General features: G+C 35.5%; 3 protein-coding genes across 5 annotated transcripts in view; 2 read left to right on the top strand and 1 right to left on the bottom strand.

Annotated features, from left to right (window-relative positions):
* Nucleotides 1-1,714: 1,714 nt before the first annotated feature.
* On the top strand, nt 1,715-4,052 carry LOC129248532 (integrator complex subunit 14). The gene is made up of 4 exons (XM_054888112.1): nt 1,715-1,957; nt 2,014-2,350; nt 2,414-2,604; nt 2,680-4,052. Exons 1-4 carry the CDS (start codon nt 1,933-1,935, stop codon nt 3,966-3,968), a joined length of 1,842 nt encoding a protein of 613 aa, XP_054744087.1. The 5' UTR covers nt 1,715-1,932; the 3' UTR covers nt 3,969-4,052.
* A 4,654-nt stretch (nt 4,053-8,706) lies between these two features.
* Nucleotides 8,707-18,285, bottom strand: part of LOC129246847 (diacylglycerol O-acyltransferase 1) — a 63,561-nt gene continuing 53,982 nt past the window's right edge. For all 3 annotated transcript variants that reach the window (XM_054885511.1, XM_054885513.1, XM_054885512.1), the window contains exons 6-11: nt 11,554-11,662; nt 11,340-11,489; nt 9,854-10,161; nt 9,616-9,782; nt 9,444-9,549; nt 8,707-9,353 (exon numbers count right to left, since the gene is read on the bottom strand). In XM_054885511.1, the coding sequence (XP_054741486.1) occupies nt 9,117-9,353; nt 9,444-9,549; nt 9,616-9,782; nt 9,854-10,161; nt 11,340-11,489; nt 11,554-11,662 (1,077 nt within the window). In that variant the 3' untranslated portion in view covers nt 8,707-9,116. The remainder of the gene's footprint in view (nt 9,354-9,443; nt 9,550-9,615; nt 9,783-9,853; nt 10,162-11,339; nt 11,490-11,553; nt 11,663-18,285) is intronic.
* LOC129246846 (exportin-2) lies at nt 14,013-17,885 on the top strand. Its single transcript, XM_054885510.1, has 8 exons — nt 14,013-14,327; nt 14,405-14,556; nt 14,613-15,320; nt 15,383-15,866; nt 15,925-16,227; nt 16,284-16,440; nt 16,502-16,802; nt 16,871-17,885. Exons 1-8 carry the CDS (start codon nt 14,243-14,245, stop codon nt 17,597-17,599), a joined length of 2,919 nt encoding a protein of 972 aa, XP_054741485.1. The 5' UTR covers nt 14,013-14,242; the 3' UTR covers nt 17,600-17,885.

The raw sequence follows: 18,285 nt of genomic DNA, 5'->3' as shown, positions 1-18,285 counted from the left end.
TAGTATGTCACTAGTTGTTTCACACTGAGCCAATTCAATTCTCTAAGCATTTCTAGAATAGGCGTGTCGTACCGTTTTCTTAAAATAAAACGCATCGCTTTATTTTGTTTCTTTTGTAGATTCGAGATTTGAGTGTCGGTGAACGTAAATAGAATTGTCGGACAGTAAATGAAGTGAGGCTCAATCATTGATCTATACACCATAATTTTGTATTTCTTGCTGATAAATTTACATGAGCGAAACATAATACCTATCTTTTTACCTAGTTTCGCCTCTGTATATTTCAAGTGCTCATCGAATTTTAGCTTATCATCAATTATTATTCCCAAATACTTTATTTTATCAACTCTTTGCAAGGGATTATTTGCAATATTCAGTGTTATAGTGTCTGGATCCACTGTTCTTCTTGTCATCAGCATATATTTTGTCTTATCGATGTTAATTTTCAGTTTGTTGTGGCACAGCCATATGTATATCATATTTAAATCTGTTTGCACTTTAGATATAGCTTCTTCCATTGTTGGAGCACTCAGAGTTAATAAGGCATCATCCGCGAATAGACGAATTTTACAAAATTTTAGGTATTTAATAACATCATTGATGTATACTATGAATAATATTGGTGCGAGCACCGAGCCCTGTTGCAATCCTATTGGAACATCTATTTCTGAAGAGACAGCATCTCCTATTACCGTTTTTTGTCTTCTACCGCTTAGATAACTTTCAAACCAATTTAAAGATTGGTTTTGTACGCCAACATTGTGTAGCTTCTTTATTAAATTTTCTCTGTCTACGGTTTCAAAAGCTCTTTTCAAGTCTAAAAAAACTGATATTGTAATCTCCTTCTTTGACAAATTTTCTTTCCACTCTGAAATTACCAAGTTTATTGCCGATTCACACGAGTGCTTAGATCTAAACCCCGATTGTTCCTGTATTATCATTTGATGGTCATCAAGATACTGTAGCAGTTGGTCTTTGGCTATTGTTTCAATTATTTTTTCATCACATTGCAATGTGTTTATAGGACGCAGTTCTTCTGGTTTTGTTGTTCCTCTAATTTTTTCCACAATGGTTATATAGTTATATTTAAATGTGTTATATATATATTATTTAGTTTTATTTTTCGTAACTTGGAATAGATTATAATACTTTCGCTGAAGACACAGTTCGTTGTAGCTCCACAGATAACTCTATGATATAAATATTATTTGGATCGGATAATTTAAGGCTCATTTTCTAAAACTTACTCCTTTCAAATCGCATCACTGATGTAGAGTTTATTTCAAATTGCTGGGCAAGAGCTAAAACTGTGAAATCATTATCTAAATATACGATCATTAGCTTAGAAAAACAAAAAATGCATATGATTTTCCAAAAATATTTAATAGTATATGCAGAAAAATGTGCACATAATATATTCTGAGCCTGTTTGTATGTACTAAAATTTTCAGCTCGAATAAAATTACTTTCTCCCCAAATAAATATTTGAGGTGAAGAAACTGAAATAGAAAAGCTTCATTTATTTTTGTGCCCTAAATTATAAGCGCAACTATAGACTATTCGCACAATAAATTTACAATTTTGCAATCCTAACACGAAAATCTTTGTATTTTTGAAAATTTAAATTGATTTCATATTTTTTAAGTTCGATAACTCTGCTACAATGCTTTAAAAACAGCTGTTTTATTGAGCGAATTCATACAAGCTGATAGCGGTAGTATAAAAACAAAATTTATAAATGCGCCTTCTGTTTGATTACCGGTTGAATATACTTTAGAGTCGAAGTCTAAATAAATGTTCAAGTTACTTTAGAATCTGAAGTGTAAATTATTATTCCCCAAAATTATTTTGCTGTATAATTAAAGTTGCGCTCGGATTGTTAACCTGTAGCTTCGTGACAAGTGTCTTCGTAAGAATTGTCAAGAAGTCAGAATGCCTACGATTATTGCATTGGATGGTTAGCATAAACAATTTATAACATCTACAAAAGTTTAATTTTTCTTTGCTGTACAGTGTCTTTGTCCATGCAACGGCAGATTCCGGGGCGCAGCGAAGAAAATTCACTCACTTATCACCAGCTGGCGCTAAAAGGAATCTCACAACTGCTGGAACATTTGTCGGCTACATCGAAATTAGAATATGTTTCACTCATTACCTATTCATCGACTTTAGAGGTAAAAGTTGACTTTACTCGGGATTACGATGTAATTCGCCAGGCGGTTAAAAAGGTGGAACCTGGCGACAAACTTTGTCTCATAAGTATGTTAAAAAATGTGGCCAGTATTTTGTCTACTAACTGGGGCACACAAAACTACTGTCAAGTTGTAGTGTTCACGGACTGTGGTTTGGGGTAAGTACAAAAAAATGAGATTTGGATGAGATAAATGACAATAATATTAATATTTTTCGTTAGTTTTGGCAGCACGGCACTCAAAGAGTTTTTTAAAAGTTACGTGGACAAGGAAGACGATGCTGCATTTGATTGGATTACGCAGCTAAAGGCAGTGAAGTTGAATTTTATTTGCATGGGTGTTCATAATGATTATTACTTCACACGTGCAATTCTTTTATATCAGCAGCTTATTGACTTCACTGGATTGAAAGGTTTGTATCTTTGAGAAATTTTGTGCGTAAATAAACTTCTTGCTTATAAATGGAATCGCATTTCTTTTTGCATAGGTCAACTTTACATGCCGAAATCTCCAAAAGATGCAATTGAAGCGACGGAAAATACAAACGATACAAGCAAATCCGCAGCTAATACCAGTGCTGGCACGTCAATTGCAACCACGACTTCTCATTCAACCCATAAGAGTGAGTTAGGTCGCACTGCTATGTTCGAGTTAATTGAGCGCGTTTGTGAGACTAATTTTAAACCTTATGAAGTGATATTAAAAGTTGGTGGTTACTTCCGTTTGGAATGCCCTGTACTAATTTGGCCCCCACCGGCGCTATATAAAACTGAAGGTGGTGTAAAAAACGAGTTAAAGATAGCTCAGAAAATCGAAGTAAGCGGTTATTTGTCGCTTTCTGAGATTGGTTCTCCGGCTTCTCTAAGTCGTCATTTAGTCATTCCAAAAGTAGACCGGGAAAAGCCAACAAGACGTTCATCTGAGAAATCCGGTTCATCAAAATCTTCATCAAGCGGAAATGCAAGCGTTAATACTAAACCCGTTTTAGATGTAAACCAGCCAAATTATGAGTATGAAAAACTGGAACAGGATATCCGCGATTTCTACACAAAAGAAGTTAAAGACGGTGATGAGAGCAGTGAGGATGCCGAGGCAAATCTCAGTAAATCTAATAGCGGCACAGTAACTAGTGCTGCAGAGAAGGAGTCAATGTGCGTATTATTGCATGGCGCTATGAAAGTGGAAAACTTAGCGGCATTAGTCTTACTGAATGATAATTGGTACGGCTTTTTATATTCCTATGCTGATAGTAAGAAAAAGTCGAATTTAATGCTAAACATCTTACCGCCGGGAAATAATGTCATTCCTTGGTTGGGTGATCTGCAACTATTGGGATTTGTTGAAGATCTAATGCCTGGGGAAACAAGTGCGTTCCCGGTTAAAGCCGATAAGCGTTCATATTCACAAAGTTGTGTGGTGTGGATTAAACAGGTTAGTTTGCAGTCTGACGTACAAAAAGTACTGCGCCATGCTAAGAAAATGCCAGAAAAGACGCAGCATTTCTTTAAGGAATTAAATCGCATACGGCGTGCCGCTCTGTCTATTGGCTTTGTCGAACTACTCGAAGCTATGGCCACACTTTTTGAAAAGGAAAGCGCACAACTTACGATGGGTTCAAATCCAGAAAGCAGCTTACAGCTAAAACATGCCGCAATCGAATTACGAAAACCATCCAATCGTGATCTAAAGGTGTCGATTGTACCCTTGCAAAAATTCGGAGCAGCGGGTAGTAACACTGAAAACGCAACAACGGCTGTATCTGGTTTTGTGTATTAAGAAATATACATATATTTGTATTTTAATATTAGAATTGTCATGAATAATTATGCGTCTAGAAATATATTACGTTTTTACATATATTACCGATACGTTTTAACTTGGGTGTATCTTTCACTTACAAGTTTCACATATAATTAGCCAAACGATCGAATGCCTGCCAAACAAATGCAAAAAAAGTTCTCATCTACATATGTATGCATTTAAATATGTATATGTATGTTCGCCAGTACACGTGACTAACTTTTGTACATACATACAGGGTTGGCCATATTAAACTGACCCATTGAGTAACCCTATAACTTTTTACTGTAATTTCAGATCAGCTAATGACATATCGCGTTGGAAGCGTCAGTCGAAGGAGATTTATACCATGAAACAGTACACCCCAATAGAACGCGCTGAAATTGTTCAGCTGTACATTCAAAATTCCTTCTCGATTGTAAAAACGCAACGTGCGTGGAGAAAAAAAAATAAAGTGAAAAGTGCGCCGTCAAAGAACGCAATCAAGCAAATGCACAAAAGATTTTTGTCTTCCGGCACTGTGGCTAATACCCGACGTCCAAATAAAAAGCGGCCAAGACGATCTAACGAAAATATCGCGGCCGTACGAGCCAGTATCGAGTCATCGCCGCGAACGTCAGGTAATCGTCGTTCTGCTCAGTTGGACATCCCTCGGACCACTCTACGACGTATCATTCGTTTGGATTTGGGGATATTCCCGTACAAAATACAACTAAATCAACAACTGTTGCCGGCCGATAAGCCTCGTCGCTTGGAATATGCCAATTTTGTCGTCCGAATGGCCCAAACTGATGAGGATTTTTGGCATCAAATCATTATGAGTGATGAGACCCATTTCTCCTTGAACGGAACTGTGAATAAGCAAAATTGCCGTTTCTACGCCACTGAAAACCCTCAAATTATTGAAGAGGTACCTCTCCACGACCAAAAAGTTACAGTCTGGTGTGGCATTTGCGCTGATATGGTCATTGGGCCGTTCTTCTTTGAAAATGGTCAACACCAACCATTGACCGTCAATCAAGAGCGTTATCGGGCCATGATAACCGATTTTGTGATGGTCGATTATGTTTCTTTTTCCATATTTTTTTAATAATCACATGGGTCAGTTTAATATGGCCAACCCTGTATATATATACCTATATACTGCAGTAGGGATAGTGATGTTCAAAATTTGATGCTAAAATTAATGTTAGAAGGGATAAGCAAATTTTTTTTCAGCTAGTGCAAGATTGTTTCTTCATTTATGGTAGGGATATAACGTTTTTTTGTATTTTTTTGAAAATTACCGTTATGTAGGAGACGGATCTGGTCATTCCCCGATTTCGCCCATTTTCAATACCAAACAAAGAGTAACTGACAAGCGGACAGATATACCTAAATCGACTCCTTGCATCATTCTGAGCATTTTGGTGTATAATGTATGTATATATTAGCGTAGGGAAAAAGAAATCCACTATTTTTTCCGTAAAATTGCGCAAATGATTTAAACTATTTTATGGTCGATCTTTAGCTCCTGGGCGGTGCTACGATTACTAACATGCCGGTCAACTTCGATTATTTCTGTGATTTTAGCGACATTATAGCCCTTTTTAACATCAAATCGGAATCGACGAAACCTATTACAATATCGGCACCATAAACACCATTCACAATTTCAGCGGTCTGGTTTGTATTTTCGCCTTTATCAAAGAAATTCTATAAAATGTACCGAATTTTCCCTTTCTCTTCCATTGTTAACACCCTGTAACTCACAACTAAATGTAACAAACAAAAAATAGTAAACGAATTTTTTTAGTGTGTAATGTCACTTTTACAACGAGTATAAATTTTAAATAGTTTGATCAATACTTTACGGGGGTAGTATGGTATTTTTTTTTTTCATTTTTTTTTTTTTTTTTAAATTATTCTATAACATCTTAAGATTATTGTGTGAAAGTTTGAAGTGCATTAGAGTAAAATTGACAAAGACACAAAGGATTAAGTATCTACCTCTCCAACCGGATTTCACAATCTTCACAAATCTTTAAACGCGTTTTTCTCACACTTGCCTTTTTTATGGTCGGTGTCCACTGTAGATTCATATCTACTGCACCGATTCTTTTCAAATTTGGTTTTTTTGTTTCTTTACTTTAGTCACGAGGTAATGACGTCGAGTTTTTTTTTTTTTTAATTTTGTCATATTTTAAAACAACAAAGTTTTCAAGTTTTTTTTATGAAAAATCGGTGTTTTGACTTCAAAGCGCTTTAAAAAATTAAAAAAAAAAAAAAAAAATTCGACGTTGTTACCTGCGAAACTTTATTAGCTGATGAAATCAATTTGGTTTTTTGATTTTAGTTGATCCAGTAATGAGTTCTGGGGGACACCGCAATAAAACTTTTTTATGAGACGTCCGCGAAGATTCGCTGCCACCAACTCATTTCTTCATAAAAATCAATGAAAATTTCACACAATATTCTTTAAATATGACTTTATAATGAAGTAATTTTAAAATTTTGAATAAATCAATTGTGTCGACAAAAAAAATTTCGAAAAATATGCTTGTTTTACACCGAATTAACCATACTACCCCCTTACGGCATATCGATCTCTACAGCAGTCCACCGAGAAAATAATGGATTTCTTTTTCCCCAAACATATAAAGGATTTTTAATAAGAGGTGTTATTTCGATATTCAAAGAAAAATGCTATTTTTTAATATAAATGATCGCATGTTTATTTCATTATAAAGAGGAAGGTATGCCGATAATAGTGGAAAATAACATCAGGCAAATGACCATCACGACCACGCCTACAGGCCAATATCCTTTTCATGAAATTTTCCATAGCCGAATTGCAAAGCGGCTGCTCTATGTCCTCGATAGCCTCACGAATTCCATCTTTGAGATCTTGAATCGATCCTGGGCTGCTGGCGTAGACCTTTTCTTTCACGTGACCCCAAAGAAAAAAGTCACAAGGTGTTAAATCACAAGATCTCGGTGGCCAATTGTGATCACCTCTTCGAGAGATAACACGGTCCGGAAACTTTTCCCGTAAAAAATCAATGGTTTCGTTGCTTGTGTGGCACCTAGCGCCGCACGCTGGGGATTTAGCGGAAGAAAGTCAAATTTGCAACACACCACCTACGCAATGTTTAATGGTATTTCTAAATTCCAGAATAGAACCAACAATAAAATCAAAAAGAATTACTAAACTCCGACTTACAGTTTTTTTTTATATGTAGATATGTCAAAAGTATAATTTTTTTATAGTATTGAACTGACTAAGAAAAAACTTCAAAGCCCAAGGTGGTTTTTTTTCCTTTTGCTTGAGCCGACTTCCAATTTTTTATTTTTTTCAATTAGGGTACGATATTTTTATATATTTTAGCCGGAAGAACAAAGGCTGTGAAGCATTTGATTATCTATTTATAATTAATTTTACGAAAAAAAAAAATCATATTCCTTCATATTCTTGGATCTGCAAGTTGAGCTACATTTACCTACGGTCAGAAACTAGTATCAACGTGTTGCTTAATAGCGTCTCTTTCAGTTTTAATCAATTTCAGGTGCCACCAGGCGCCACTGATTATTTTTTGGCAATGATTATAACTAAACGCTTTCTAGTGTGTGCATAATGATAACGAAACACTTTTAATTTTGTTTTGACATTTTGAGGGTAATTCAGAATTATGAACTTACATGTATCCTGTGCGTAAATATTTGCTGGCTTATATTAATAAAAAAAAAAAAATTAAAATTTATGAATAGGTATAATAAAAAAATTAATAATAATAACATTAAAAAAATTTAGTTTAATCTATTTATTTAGTAAATTCTTAATAATAATTATTTATGTATAAAATATTTATAATTAAATTTAAAATTTAATAAAACATTTTAGTATTTTCTCCTTAAAAGTAAAAAGACCCCTAATCAAATTTACCTTTTCTCATAAAAATTCAATGAAAACAGCCTATTTCATTTCAAATATTTTCATTAAATTTAATAAATTAATAAAACTTAAATAATATAAATAAATTAATAGAACTATTAACTATAAAATAACTATATTTAATTTAAATTATTTAGCATAAAAAATTTAGTTTAAATAACAAAATAAAATTAAATTAATAATTAAGAATTTACTAAATAAATAGATTAAACTAAATTTTTTTTTTTTTTTCAATTTTCATATTTATTAAATTTTAATATTTATTGATAAATAATCCTCTTATTTTTTAATTTAAAAAAAATTTTTTTTTTTCTAAATAATATATTTTATAATAATAAGACGTATACTAAGTTAGATCAGTTTAGTTTTTAAACATGTTCCTTTCATACAAAAATATATACAACTTCGTTAGTAGTAAAAATGTAAATATTTTTTGGGATGTATACTTTTTTCCGCATCTCTGTACAAAAATCCCCAGTGTGCGCCGTCTTGTTGAAAATACAAGTTGTCCAGATCAATACCATCCAATTCCGGCCATAAAAGATCGTTAATGACTTTTCGATAGCGCAATTCATTCACCTCTAACACCTGTTATTGGAAAACCCTATATTTACTTTATGCTGTTACATTCAACCGTTATGTGAACAAAATTATAATAACCTTGGCCAAAAGTAATATTAGCTTTGGGCGTAATGATTTCTTTATTATAACTACTTACTTCCTCTGCCTGGTTCAACGGTATTAAAACGGTCTGTAGATTACTTAATTTATCACTCTTCATTTTTTAATTTTATTTCGATTGTATTTATTTACAAAACTTAAACCAACTACTATATTGGTATGTATTTTATTTTAAGGCATGCAGTGTAACTTAACAATCAAAAATTACTTTAAATGCAAAAACAATTCAGTTTATGTCTAAAACTCTAAAAAGTAGATACAATTTATCGTTTTCTTTGTTCAGTAGCAAACTTTAATTAAGAAAACACCACTTATATGATGCGTTTTTGAGTTATAAAAATTACAAATTATAATAATAATTTGCTTCTAAAGTTCGTTTTTATTATTTTGCCTAAAAAAGCATTGTCTGTCTTTCCCGTGTGCTACCATCCTAACAACTTTGCATCTACTGCATTCTAAGTACTCGGTTCTATTTGCTTTCCTATCAAATAATAAAGTAAATGTAGTATTATCTAGGCCTCAGTATAAACGGTACTATTTAAAGAATCATGGTAGTGCGTCACAACATAGTCGTGGTAATACATCATTATACAAAGCGGTTGCCCCAATATTATCGATGCCCACACAACGATGTTGCCCATGCGTGGTCCCATTTTACGTTCAATTGATTTTGATATCGCCGAAAGCGGTATTTGAGCCATCATGCCGAGGAAAGCCCATATCTTGTGGGTTTGAAGCGGAATGGATACCTTTTGAGAGATATACATACATATATAAACATTAGTAAAAATATAAAATAAGAACAAATAGAGAGAAAAATACAATTGAACGCTTTTTACCAAGTATTCATGGAAGAAGGCGCTTATAAGGAAAACAATAGTTGATGCTTGCGGGGAAGAGTAGCCCATTTTTACCACAGGTACGTACAGATGTCTCACACACCATCTAAACATGATTAGTTGAAAGTTGTAAAAATAAGTTTTTTCATATTATGGTATTAATTTTTTTTACCTATGCACCGGCATATTCCATGTGCGCCAGAACGTATCAATATTATTGGCATTCCACCAATCACTATAGAAATTGCGATCTGCGAAATGTAATAATTCACCTACCGCATTCAGAAATGAATGGAATAGCAAGTAGAAGAAGCACAGCCAAACTAAGTGATTAGGTAACTACACGAAATAAGAATGGGAATATATTTGCATATTAAGTTTTAAATTTCACAAGCCACCAAACCACTTACCGCCAATTTAAGTAGCCTCTCAGTGGCTAAACCGATTTCCATATTCGAGAAAGGTATAAGTGAATTGCGCACTGATGGTATAATCCATTGTTGGTATAGAGCCATGATAACATTAAAGCCGAATAGTACCTCTAACAGGCGCTTCAACAAGAAACGTTTGCGTACACGTGTCGTTCTAGGGAAGTTTAGCTCATAGCATAAGGTTGGAGCAAGTAGAAAGTAGAATAGGTCCTTATAGCAAAGATTGTCTGGATATTGTACTAGCTTAGGTATATCCTCGTCGACTTCATCATCAATGAAACCATTTCCTGCAAGATTCACAAACATAAAGTCAATCTATACTAATATTATAAAGAGGAAAACTTTGTTTGTTTGTAACGAATAGGCTCAAAAACTACTGGACCGATTTTAAAAATTCTTTCACCATTCGAAAGCTACATCACGAGTAACATGGATTATATTTTATTTTGGAAATAGGGCTCGAGATATAGGTCAAAACGTGGACCCGGGTAACCTTCGGATGTATATGTACAATATGGGTATCAAATGGAAGCTGTTGCTGATTGCTTTAGTTCAGAGTATTTCCATCCGCTCCGTGACTAGGGTCTCGAGATAGAGACCGTGGACCCTAGAATGTGTTTGTACAATATGGATATCAAATGAAAGCTGTTGATAAGTGCTTTAATACGGGGTAATTTTCATACCTATTGATGACTAGGGTCTCGAAATATATGCCAAAACGTGGACCCGCCGTGTCTTTGCACCGAATTAAACCAAACTTATGCACATTGTTAAGTAAGTATTGAAAATGGGTTTCGTAAAGTTTGGTTGTAATTCGGAGCAGTGGCAACGGGTACAGCGTTCTTTTGAGCCAGCCATAATGTCGCTTACTTTTTTAACGCTTGGGGCGGAACTGAACTGTCAAATTGACAGTGTGAGTTACAATGTGTCAATATTTCTTTCTGATTTGGATGCCATAAGGAAAAAACGTAAGTGCAACATGTAAAAATTGTTTGTGAATTTTTTTGGAGTGGATTTTGGAACAGTGAATAATTTCTTACGAAATTTGAGAATTTAATGTGAAATCCATGTGAAATTATGTGTTCGTGGAAAAAACAATTTTTTTCGTTTTTTTTTTTTTGAAAAATATAAATGGATAATGGTTAAAAAAGCTCCAATGCTTAATAAAACATATAAATTGAAACGAAAAATTCATGGATTATTCATATGCGTTAATTTGAAATTTACAAACAATCTTCTTTTTTCTTGATTTTCAATTTATATTTTATATTTACTCAAAAACAAATAGAAAAACAAAAAATATTGCTTATGCCAAAGCGCTTGAATAAAGAAATAAATAATATGAAAACCATATCTTTTCTGTTCTAAACCATATCTATTCTATTTTAGTGTGCTCAGCGAAGGGGGCCGGGTTTGCTAGTATTATATAATATTACTCATAAAATATTATATTTAAGAAACTTACGCAACTCAGCTACTGTTATACTTGGGCGTCGCTCACGCGGGTTGTATTGCTTAAGGTAATAGGTCTGACGGCACCACATATTCGTTTGCACATAGCTCCATAACTTCAGGAAAAGTAGAGAATAAATTGTACATACAGTGGATGCGCCAACTGCAATAGAGATCAGTGTTAATAGTCAGATACGTATTTTAGTCCTCCATTTGTTTTTTATTACTTAAACTGAATGCTTCGCCCTTTAGATGTATTATGACTACAGGTAAGAAAACAACCAATATTATATTGGCCACTTGGACAAACATTCCAAAGGATTCTGAGAGGATTTCCTGTAAGAAGAATATGAGGAAATTTAATAGTATACTTAAATATTAGTGAAATTGCGAAAATACAAGCTCAAAATTTCTAAATATTTAAATTCTTTCAGCCAAACACCCTATTTAAGGAAGTAAAGGTTAGATTGTAATTATTGGAAGAGGCTTCTTCGATCGGCACTAATTTACCTCTAGCATATGCAAGAGTCTTCTGCAGCGGCTAAGAAAACTTCTTCTTTCTTATTAAAACTACACTATCGTAAGATCACAGATTCTATGCTTAGCTTGGCTATCAAAATAAATTTTGATCCTTTTTAAGTGTATTATATTAGTGAATGAATATTCTGATTAATTGTAAAGACATAAAATTATCTGTCTAAAAATTTCAATCTAAGAATTTGGATATTCAACAATGTTATTTGAAAGCGGTCGCTGTGGCCGAATTTATTGGTAAGTGATCATCATTCGACAATGCCTGGTCATGATACCCCCAATGGTAGAACAAGTTTTTCTAATAGCAGTTGCTGCTCGGCAAGAAATGTTAAAAATCCGCGTATATTATAACTATAAAAACAATTTTCTGCTGTTTATAGAGGTCGTTGGTCGCTCCATTTGTGGAAGATATCACGACTCACACCATAAATAGGAGGAGGAGCACGACCAAACACAAAAGCAAAAAGTGTAAGCGTCAATTATATATATATTTGTCCAATACCTCTTTTCAAATAGGAATCAACAGTGATAAGCTCATTTGATTTCAGTTATCGATGCTTTAGTAGCATATTAAGAAATGTATTGGCTAAAATTTAGTATAATGTATATCGCTTTGGAAAAAACGGTAAAAAGGGGGTGATAGAGGGGTGTATCCCCATCTTAACACTGAAAACAGAACCTGCCGGAGGCTTATAGTTTTTAAGTAATTTAATGTTAAAGTTCTATAATTTAGCGAAAAGTTGGTGTTGCCATACACCTGAAATGAAAACGAAGTTCGCACGCAGGGATGTTCAGTGGAAGGTTCATTGTAAAACTGCAGTATTTTTTGCTGTAATTTAAATTTGAGAAATAATTTTGAAAATAAAAACATACAACTCATTTAAACTTAAAAACAATGATATTAAGCGTATCACAAAAAATAATAAAGTAATTAAAATTAAATTAAATTAATTAACACAGTATTTTTGCGCAGAGCTTCTTTTCGCGTGGGCGGCCTTCGGCCGCGCTTCAAAAAAATAACCCTCATCAGTCCAACTCCGGCTACGCAATCCACAGTATTTTTGCGTAGAACTCCTTTTCGCGTGGGCGGCCTTCGGCCGTGCTTCAAAAAAATAACCCTCATCAGTCCAACTCCGGCTACGCAATCCACAGTATTTTTGCGTAGAACTCCTTTTCGCGTGGGCGGCCTTCGGCCGTGCTTCAAAAAAATAACCCTCATCAGTCCAACTCCGGCTACGCAATCCACAGTATTTTTGCGTAGAACTCCTTTTCGCGTGGGCGGCCTTCGGCCGCGCTTCAAACAAATAACCCTCATCAGTCCAACTCCGGCTACGCAATCCACAGTATTTTTGCGTAGAACTCCTTTCCGAGTTAAAACCATTAAACCCAAAATTAAAACGTCATATGCGTGTATGTAGTAAGGCACAATAACCCCCATTCCCATCATTAACACTAAACTCAAGAACTTAATTTTTGTTTTCTTCTTGTTCGCGCTTAAAATTGGAATGTGATTGCATAGGCAAATGAATTTGCATTTAATTTTAATAGATATAATTAGAATATTAGAAAAAAAATCGGTACAAACACGCGTGGGAGTGTATATTTGGTGAATTTTAGTGAAATGTTAAAAATATAGAGTGTAATGTGGCAAATTATAGTGAAGTTCCCGAGGGCATTTTGAATGTAAATAATTAAAAATTATTATTTCCCGAATAATGTAAAGTTATAAAGAGTGTTCCTTAACACCTCACTAACATCTCCACCAAGTTTCATTAAAAAAAACATTATAGTTTGCCAGAAATTCCAAAATATACATTGTTCTAAATTCCAGCCAATGTATTAAAAATTATATAAATTATTTATATATAAGTTGGTTTTGCCCCATTTCAAAGTATGTTTCCTAAAAACCTTCTACATTTATATTAGTTGTCTTCCCTTTTGCAAAAAAAAAACTTATTTAAAATAAAATTCAAAACCTATTATCACATAGTCGTTCTTTAATAGCCATTTCTCCACTAATGGTGTGAGTTTCATGCACTGTGCAGTCCCGTCTACATCTCTATTAACGAGATACCATCAATAACGTAGCAAACAGTAACCGCAGCTAAGTTCATGTGCGGTCAAATAAGACGAATGGTGATAAAGCGAACTAGAAAAAGCAACGGTTTTCGCAGAGAAGTACTCATTTCACATTGTTCGTGTTTTTCTTTCATTCTGCTCATTCTTTGGGTGCCGTTTTTGATTGTGTGATTTTCAAGTCTCGCCATTTGTAAATTTTATTGTGTTATCTGGTGAAATTGAACGGAATTTGTCATAAAAATACACTTAATTAAGTGGGAATAAGATTTTTAATAGTTGGCGCAACAAATATAATAAATAAATATGGATATAAATGACACGAATTTACAGCAATTGGCAAATTATTTGCAACAGACGCTTAGTCCGGATCCCAATGTGCGGCGACCAGGTGCGTTTCCGTAGCAAAGATTATCCTTTGAATTCTACTTATGTATTTGTAGTTTGTAATAAATGCTTTTGTTACAGCTGAAAAAATATTAGAGACAATTGAGACACAACGCAATTATGCAGTGCTTCTATTGAATCTCATTGACAAGCAAGAAGTGGACATGACAATACGCGTAGCCGGTGCCATTGCATTTAAGAATTATGTGAAACGGAATTGGGCAGCACATGAAGTAAGTTTTTAAAAATGAAATAAAATATTAGTTTTTTACCTCTATCTTCGAAATAGGACACAGATGGCATAGATAAAATATGCCAACCCGACCGCAATACAATAAAAACGCTTATTATTACGCTGATGTTGCGTTCACCGGCAGCATTGCAAAAACAATTGAGCGATGCGGTCAGTATAATAGGCAAGCATGATTTCCCAAAGAAATGGCCACAGCTCATCGATGAGATGGTGGAAAAATTCGCCACGGGCGATTTTAATGTGATTAATGGCGTTTTGCAAACGGCGCACTCACTTTTCAAACGTTATCGTTACGAATTCAAATCACAGAGCTTATGGGAAGAAATCAAATTGGTTTTAGACCGCATGGCCAAGCCGCTGACCGATTTGTTGCTCGCCACAATGCAGCTGGCCAAAGTACATGAGAACAATACTGAAGCGCTGAAAGTCATTTATGGCTCGCTGGTGTTAGTGTGCAAGGTATTCTTCTCGCTGAATTCACAAGATTTACCCGAGTTCTTTGAAGATAATATGCCCATATGGATGAAGGCATTCCATGAGTTGTTGACTGTTGATGTGCCATGCCTACATACGGGCGAGGATGAAGATGCGGGTGTTCTAGAACATTTACGTTCGCAAATCTGTGAGAATATTGGTTTGTATGCACAGAAATACGACGAAGAGTTCGGTCCGTATATGGAAACATTTGTGACGGCTGTATGGGAATTGTTGATGAAGACCGGAAATCAAACTAAATATGATGCGGTGTGTATAAAATTGTGCATGTTCTTATTGTTTGCTTCTACTAAACGTCACTTCCCTTACAGTTGGTTTCAAATGCTTTGCAATTTTTGTCTGTAGTCGCCGAGCGCAATCATTATCGCAAGATATTCGAAAACCCTGAAATACTTGCCAATATTTGTGAAAAAGTGGTTATACCCAACTTGGATTTCCGTCAATCGGATGAGGAATTATTCGAAGATAGTCCCGAAGAGTATATACGCCGCGATATTGAAGGTTCTGATATTGATACACGCCGTCGTGCGGCTTGTGATCTCGTAAAGACGCTAAGTCAAAATTTCGAGGCAAAAATATTTGCGATATTCGGACAATATTTAGAAATATTGCTGGCCAAGTATAAAGAGAATCCAGCAGCTAACTGGCGCGCTAAGGACACAGCCATTTATTTGGTAACTTCGCTGGCTTCACGAGGCGGCACACAGAAACATGGCATAACACATGCTTCCGAATTGGTGCCGCTGCCACAATTTTGTGCCCAACACATTGTGCCCGAATTGGAGCGTCCAAATAGTGAGTTAATTTGTGATTTTGTTCCTAATTATATTTGAAAAATATGAATAATTTACAGTTAATGAGCTGCCTGTCTTAAAGTCTGCGGGCATTAAATTTATCATGGTTTTTCGCAGTCTCTTGGGTCCGCAGACTTTGCTCGCCTGCATTCCACACTTGATACGCCATTTGCCGGCAGAGAGCGTTGTTGTGCACAGTTATGCGGCTTGTGGTATAGAAAAATTACTTGTAATGCGTGATAGCAATCAGCAGTTGGTGATTAGCGCAGAGCATTTGGCGCCTTTTACAAAGGATTTGCTGGGCAGCCTCTTTGGCACGTTGTCATTGCCCGGCTCCAGTGAAAACGAATATGTGATGAAAGGTTTGTGGATAAAGTTAATTAAAATAGTACTAGACTAACTGTATATTCATTTGCAGCAATTATGCGTAGTTTTTCTACTCTGCAAGAAGCTACTATGCCGTATATGGCTGTGGCTTTGCCACGCCTAACCGAAATTCTCAATTTGGTTGCCAAAAATCCATCGCGTCCACATTTCAATCATTATCTCTTCGAAACACTCTCATTGGCCGTGAAGTGAGTACTAAACTGGTTTCGCTATCTAAACTTGTTTGTAAATTATTTGTCTGTTTTGTAGAATTGTTTGCAAAACAGAACCTGCAGCCGTTAGTTCCTTCGAAGAAGCACTCTTCCCCGTTTTCCAAGGCATTTTGCAACAAGATATTTTGGAATTCATGCCATACGTTTTCCAAATGCTTTCGTTGTTGCTGGAAATACGCGAAGGAAGTGGTTCGATACCAGAGCCATACTGGGCGCTCTTCCCTTGCCTCTTGGTACCGGCTTTATGGGATCGTCCAGGGAATGTTACGCCGCTTATACGGCTCATAACCGCATTTATCAGGCAGGGCTCTGCGCAGATAAACGCGCTGGGCAAATTGGTAATGCAATTCTACATTCTCCACGTTAATAAAAAAATAAATAAAATTAAATCTTTGACTTTTTGCAGAACGCTGTTTTGGGTATTTTCCAGAAGATGATAGCTTCCAAATCGAACGATCACGAGGGCTTCTATCTTATGCAAAACCTACTCGCCTACTATCCGATCGATGAACTGCAACCTAATATGCGCCAAATTTTCGCATTACTCTTCCAGCGTTTATCACTCTCGAAGACCACTAAATATGTGCGTGGCATCATAGTTTTCCTATGCTACTGCACCGCCAAGATGGGCGCACCCGCTCTAGTGCAGCTAATCGATCAAATACAGGAGAATATGTTCGGCATGGTTATCGATCGTGTCTTCATACCGGATATGGGGAAGGTCTCATCCGAGATGGATCGTAAGATTGTAACTGTCGGCATTGCAAAAATACTCACTGAATGCCCATCAATGCTGGCACCACCCTATGTACAACGCTGGTCACCGTTACTGCAAGCTCTAGTTGAACTCTTCGAGCTGCCACCTGATCAAACCACACTGGATGGTGATCATTTCGTGGAGGTGGACGATGCGCCCGGCTATCAGGCAGCTTTCTCACAGCTCAGCTACGCGCAACCGAAATCTCAAGATTTTCTTGCCGAAATCACAGATGGGCGCAAGTATTTAGCAAAGTCGTTGGCAAAGTTGGCGCAAACACGCCCAGGTGAAGTGCCCACATTGGTGGCCACCATCGGCGATAACCACAAGCAGGCGCTGCAAAAGTACTGCGATCAGGCGGGTGTGCGTATAGTTTAGAGAAGTGTGAAGTAAAACAACGATTGTTAATAATAAAGTTAAGTTGTTGCATGACACTTGAAGAACCTGCATAAACTATTAACCTTTTTATACATACACACACACACACACGCATGCGCTCGCAATCGCCTTTGGCGTGATAGACGCACACATTTGCCTTTTTTTGTTATGCTTCATTGTTTAAGTGTACTGTTTAAACACAAAATATTGTCAGTTTTTTGTCATAATTTTTCTGCTAAACTATAAATAATAAATCTTAAAATGTGCGTTTTTAATCAACAACAAATATGCGACCCATGCGAATTAAACGTAGCTGTGTAGGGACACTAATTGTACAGCTGAAGGTCACACACAGCGACATAATAAACATTCGAAGCGTTTTCTACCCTTGCCGCTTCGGATTGTTTTGGATATATTTTTGACAAATCTCTGAAATAAACTTCAACTACTGGCCAATTTGGCATAATTGAAGCGGATTATTTCTCCAAAAAATATTGTTTCCATTTAAATTTCAATAACAAAATATTCGAAAAATTAATAAAAATTTTCGGCAAACAACAAAATTGTATACAAAAAAACAAAAATAAATAAAAACGAAAAATTTGCAAAATTTATCAACTCTCAATGCTAGTGTAAACGAAAAAAGAAAAACAAAATCTGCAGTAACGCGCGCTAACAAGAAATGC

The sequence above is a fragment of the Anastrepha obliqua genome, chromosome 5, assembly GCF_027943255.1.
Source record: "Anastrepha obliqua isolate idAnaObli1 chromosome 5, idAnaObli1_1.0, whole genome shotgun sequence".
Classification (NCBI taxonomy): domain Eukaryota; kingdom Metazoa; phylum Arthropoda; class Insecta; order Diptera; family Tephritidae; genus Anastrepha; species Anastrepha obliqua.
Note: the sequence above shows the minus strand (reverse complement) of the source record. Positions and strands in the feature narration are given on the sequence as shown.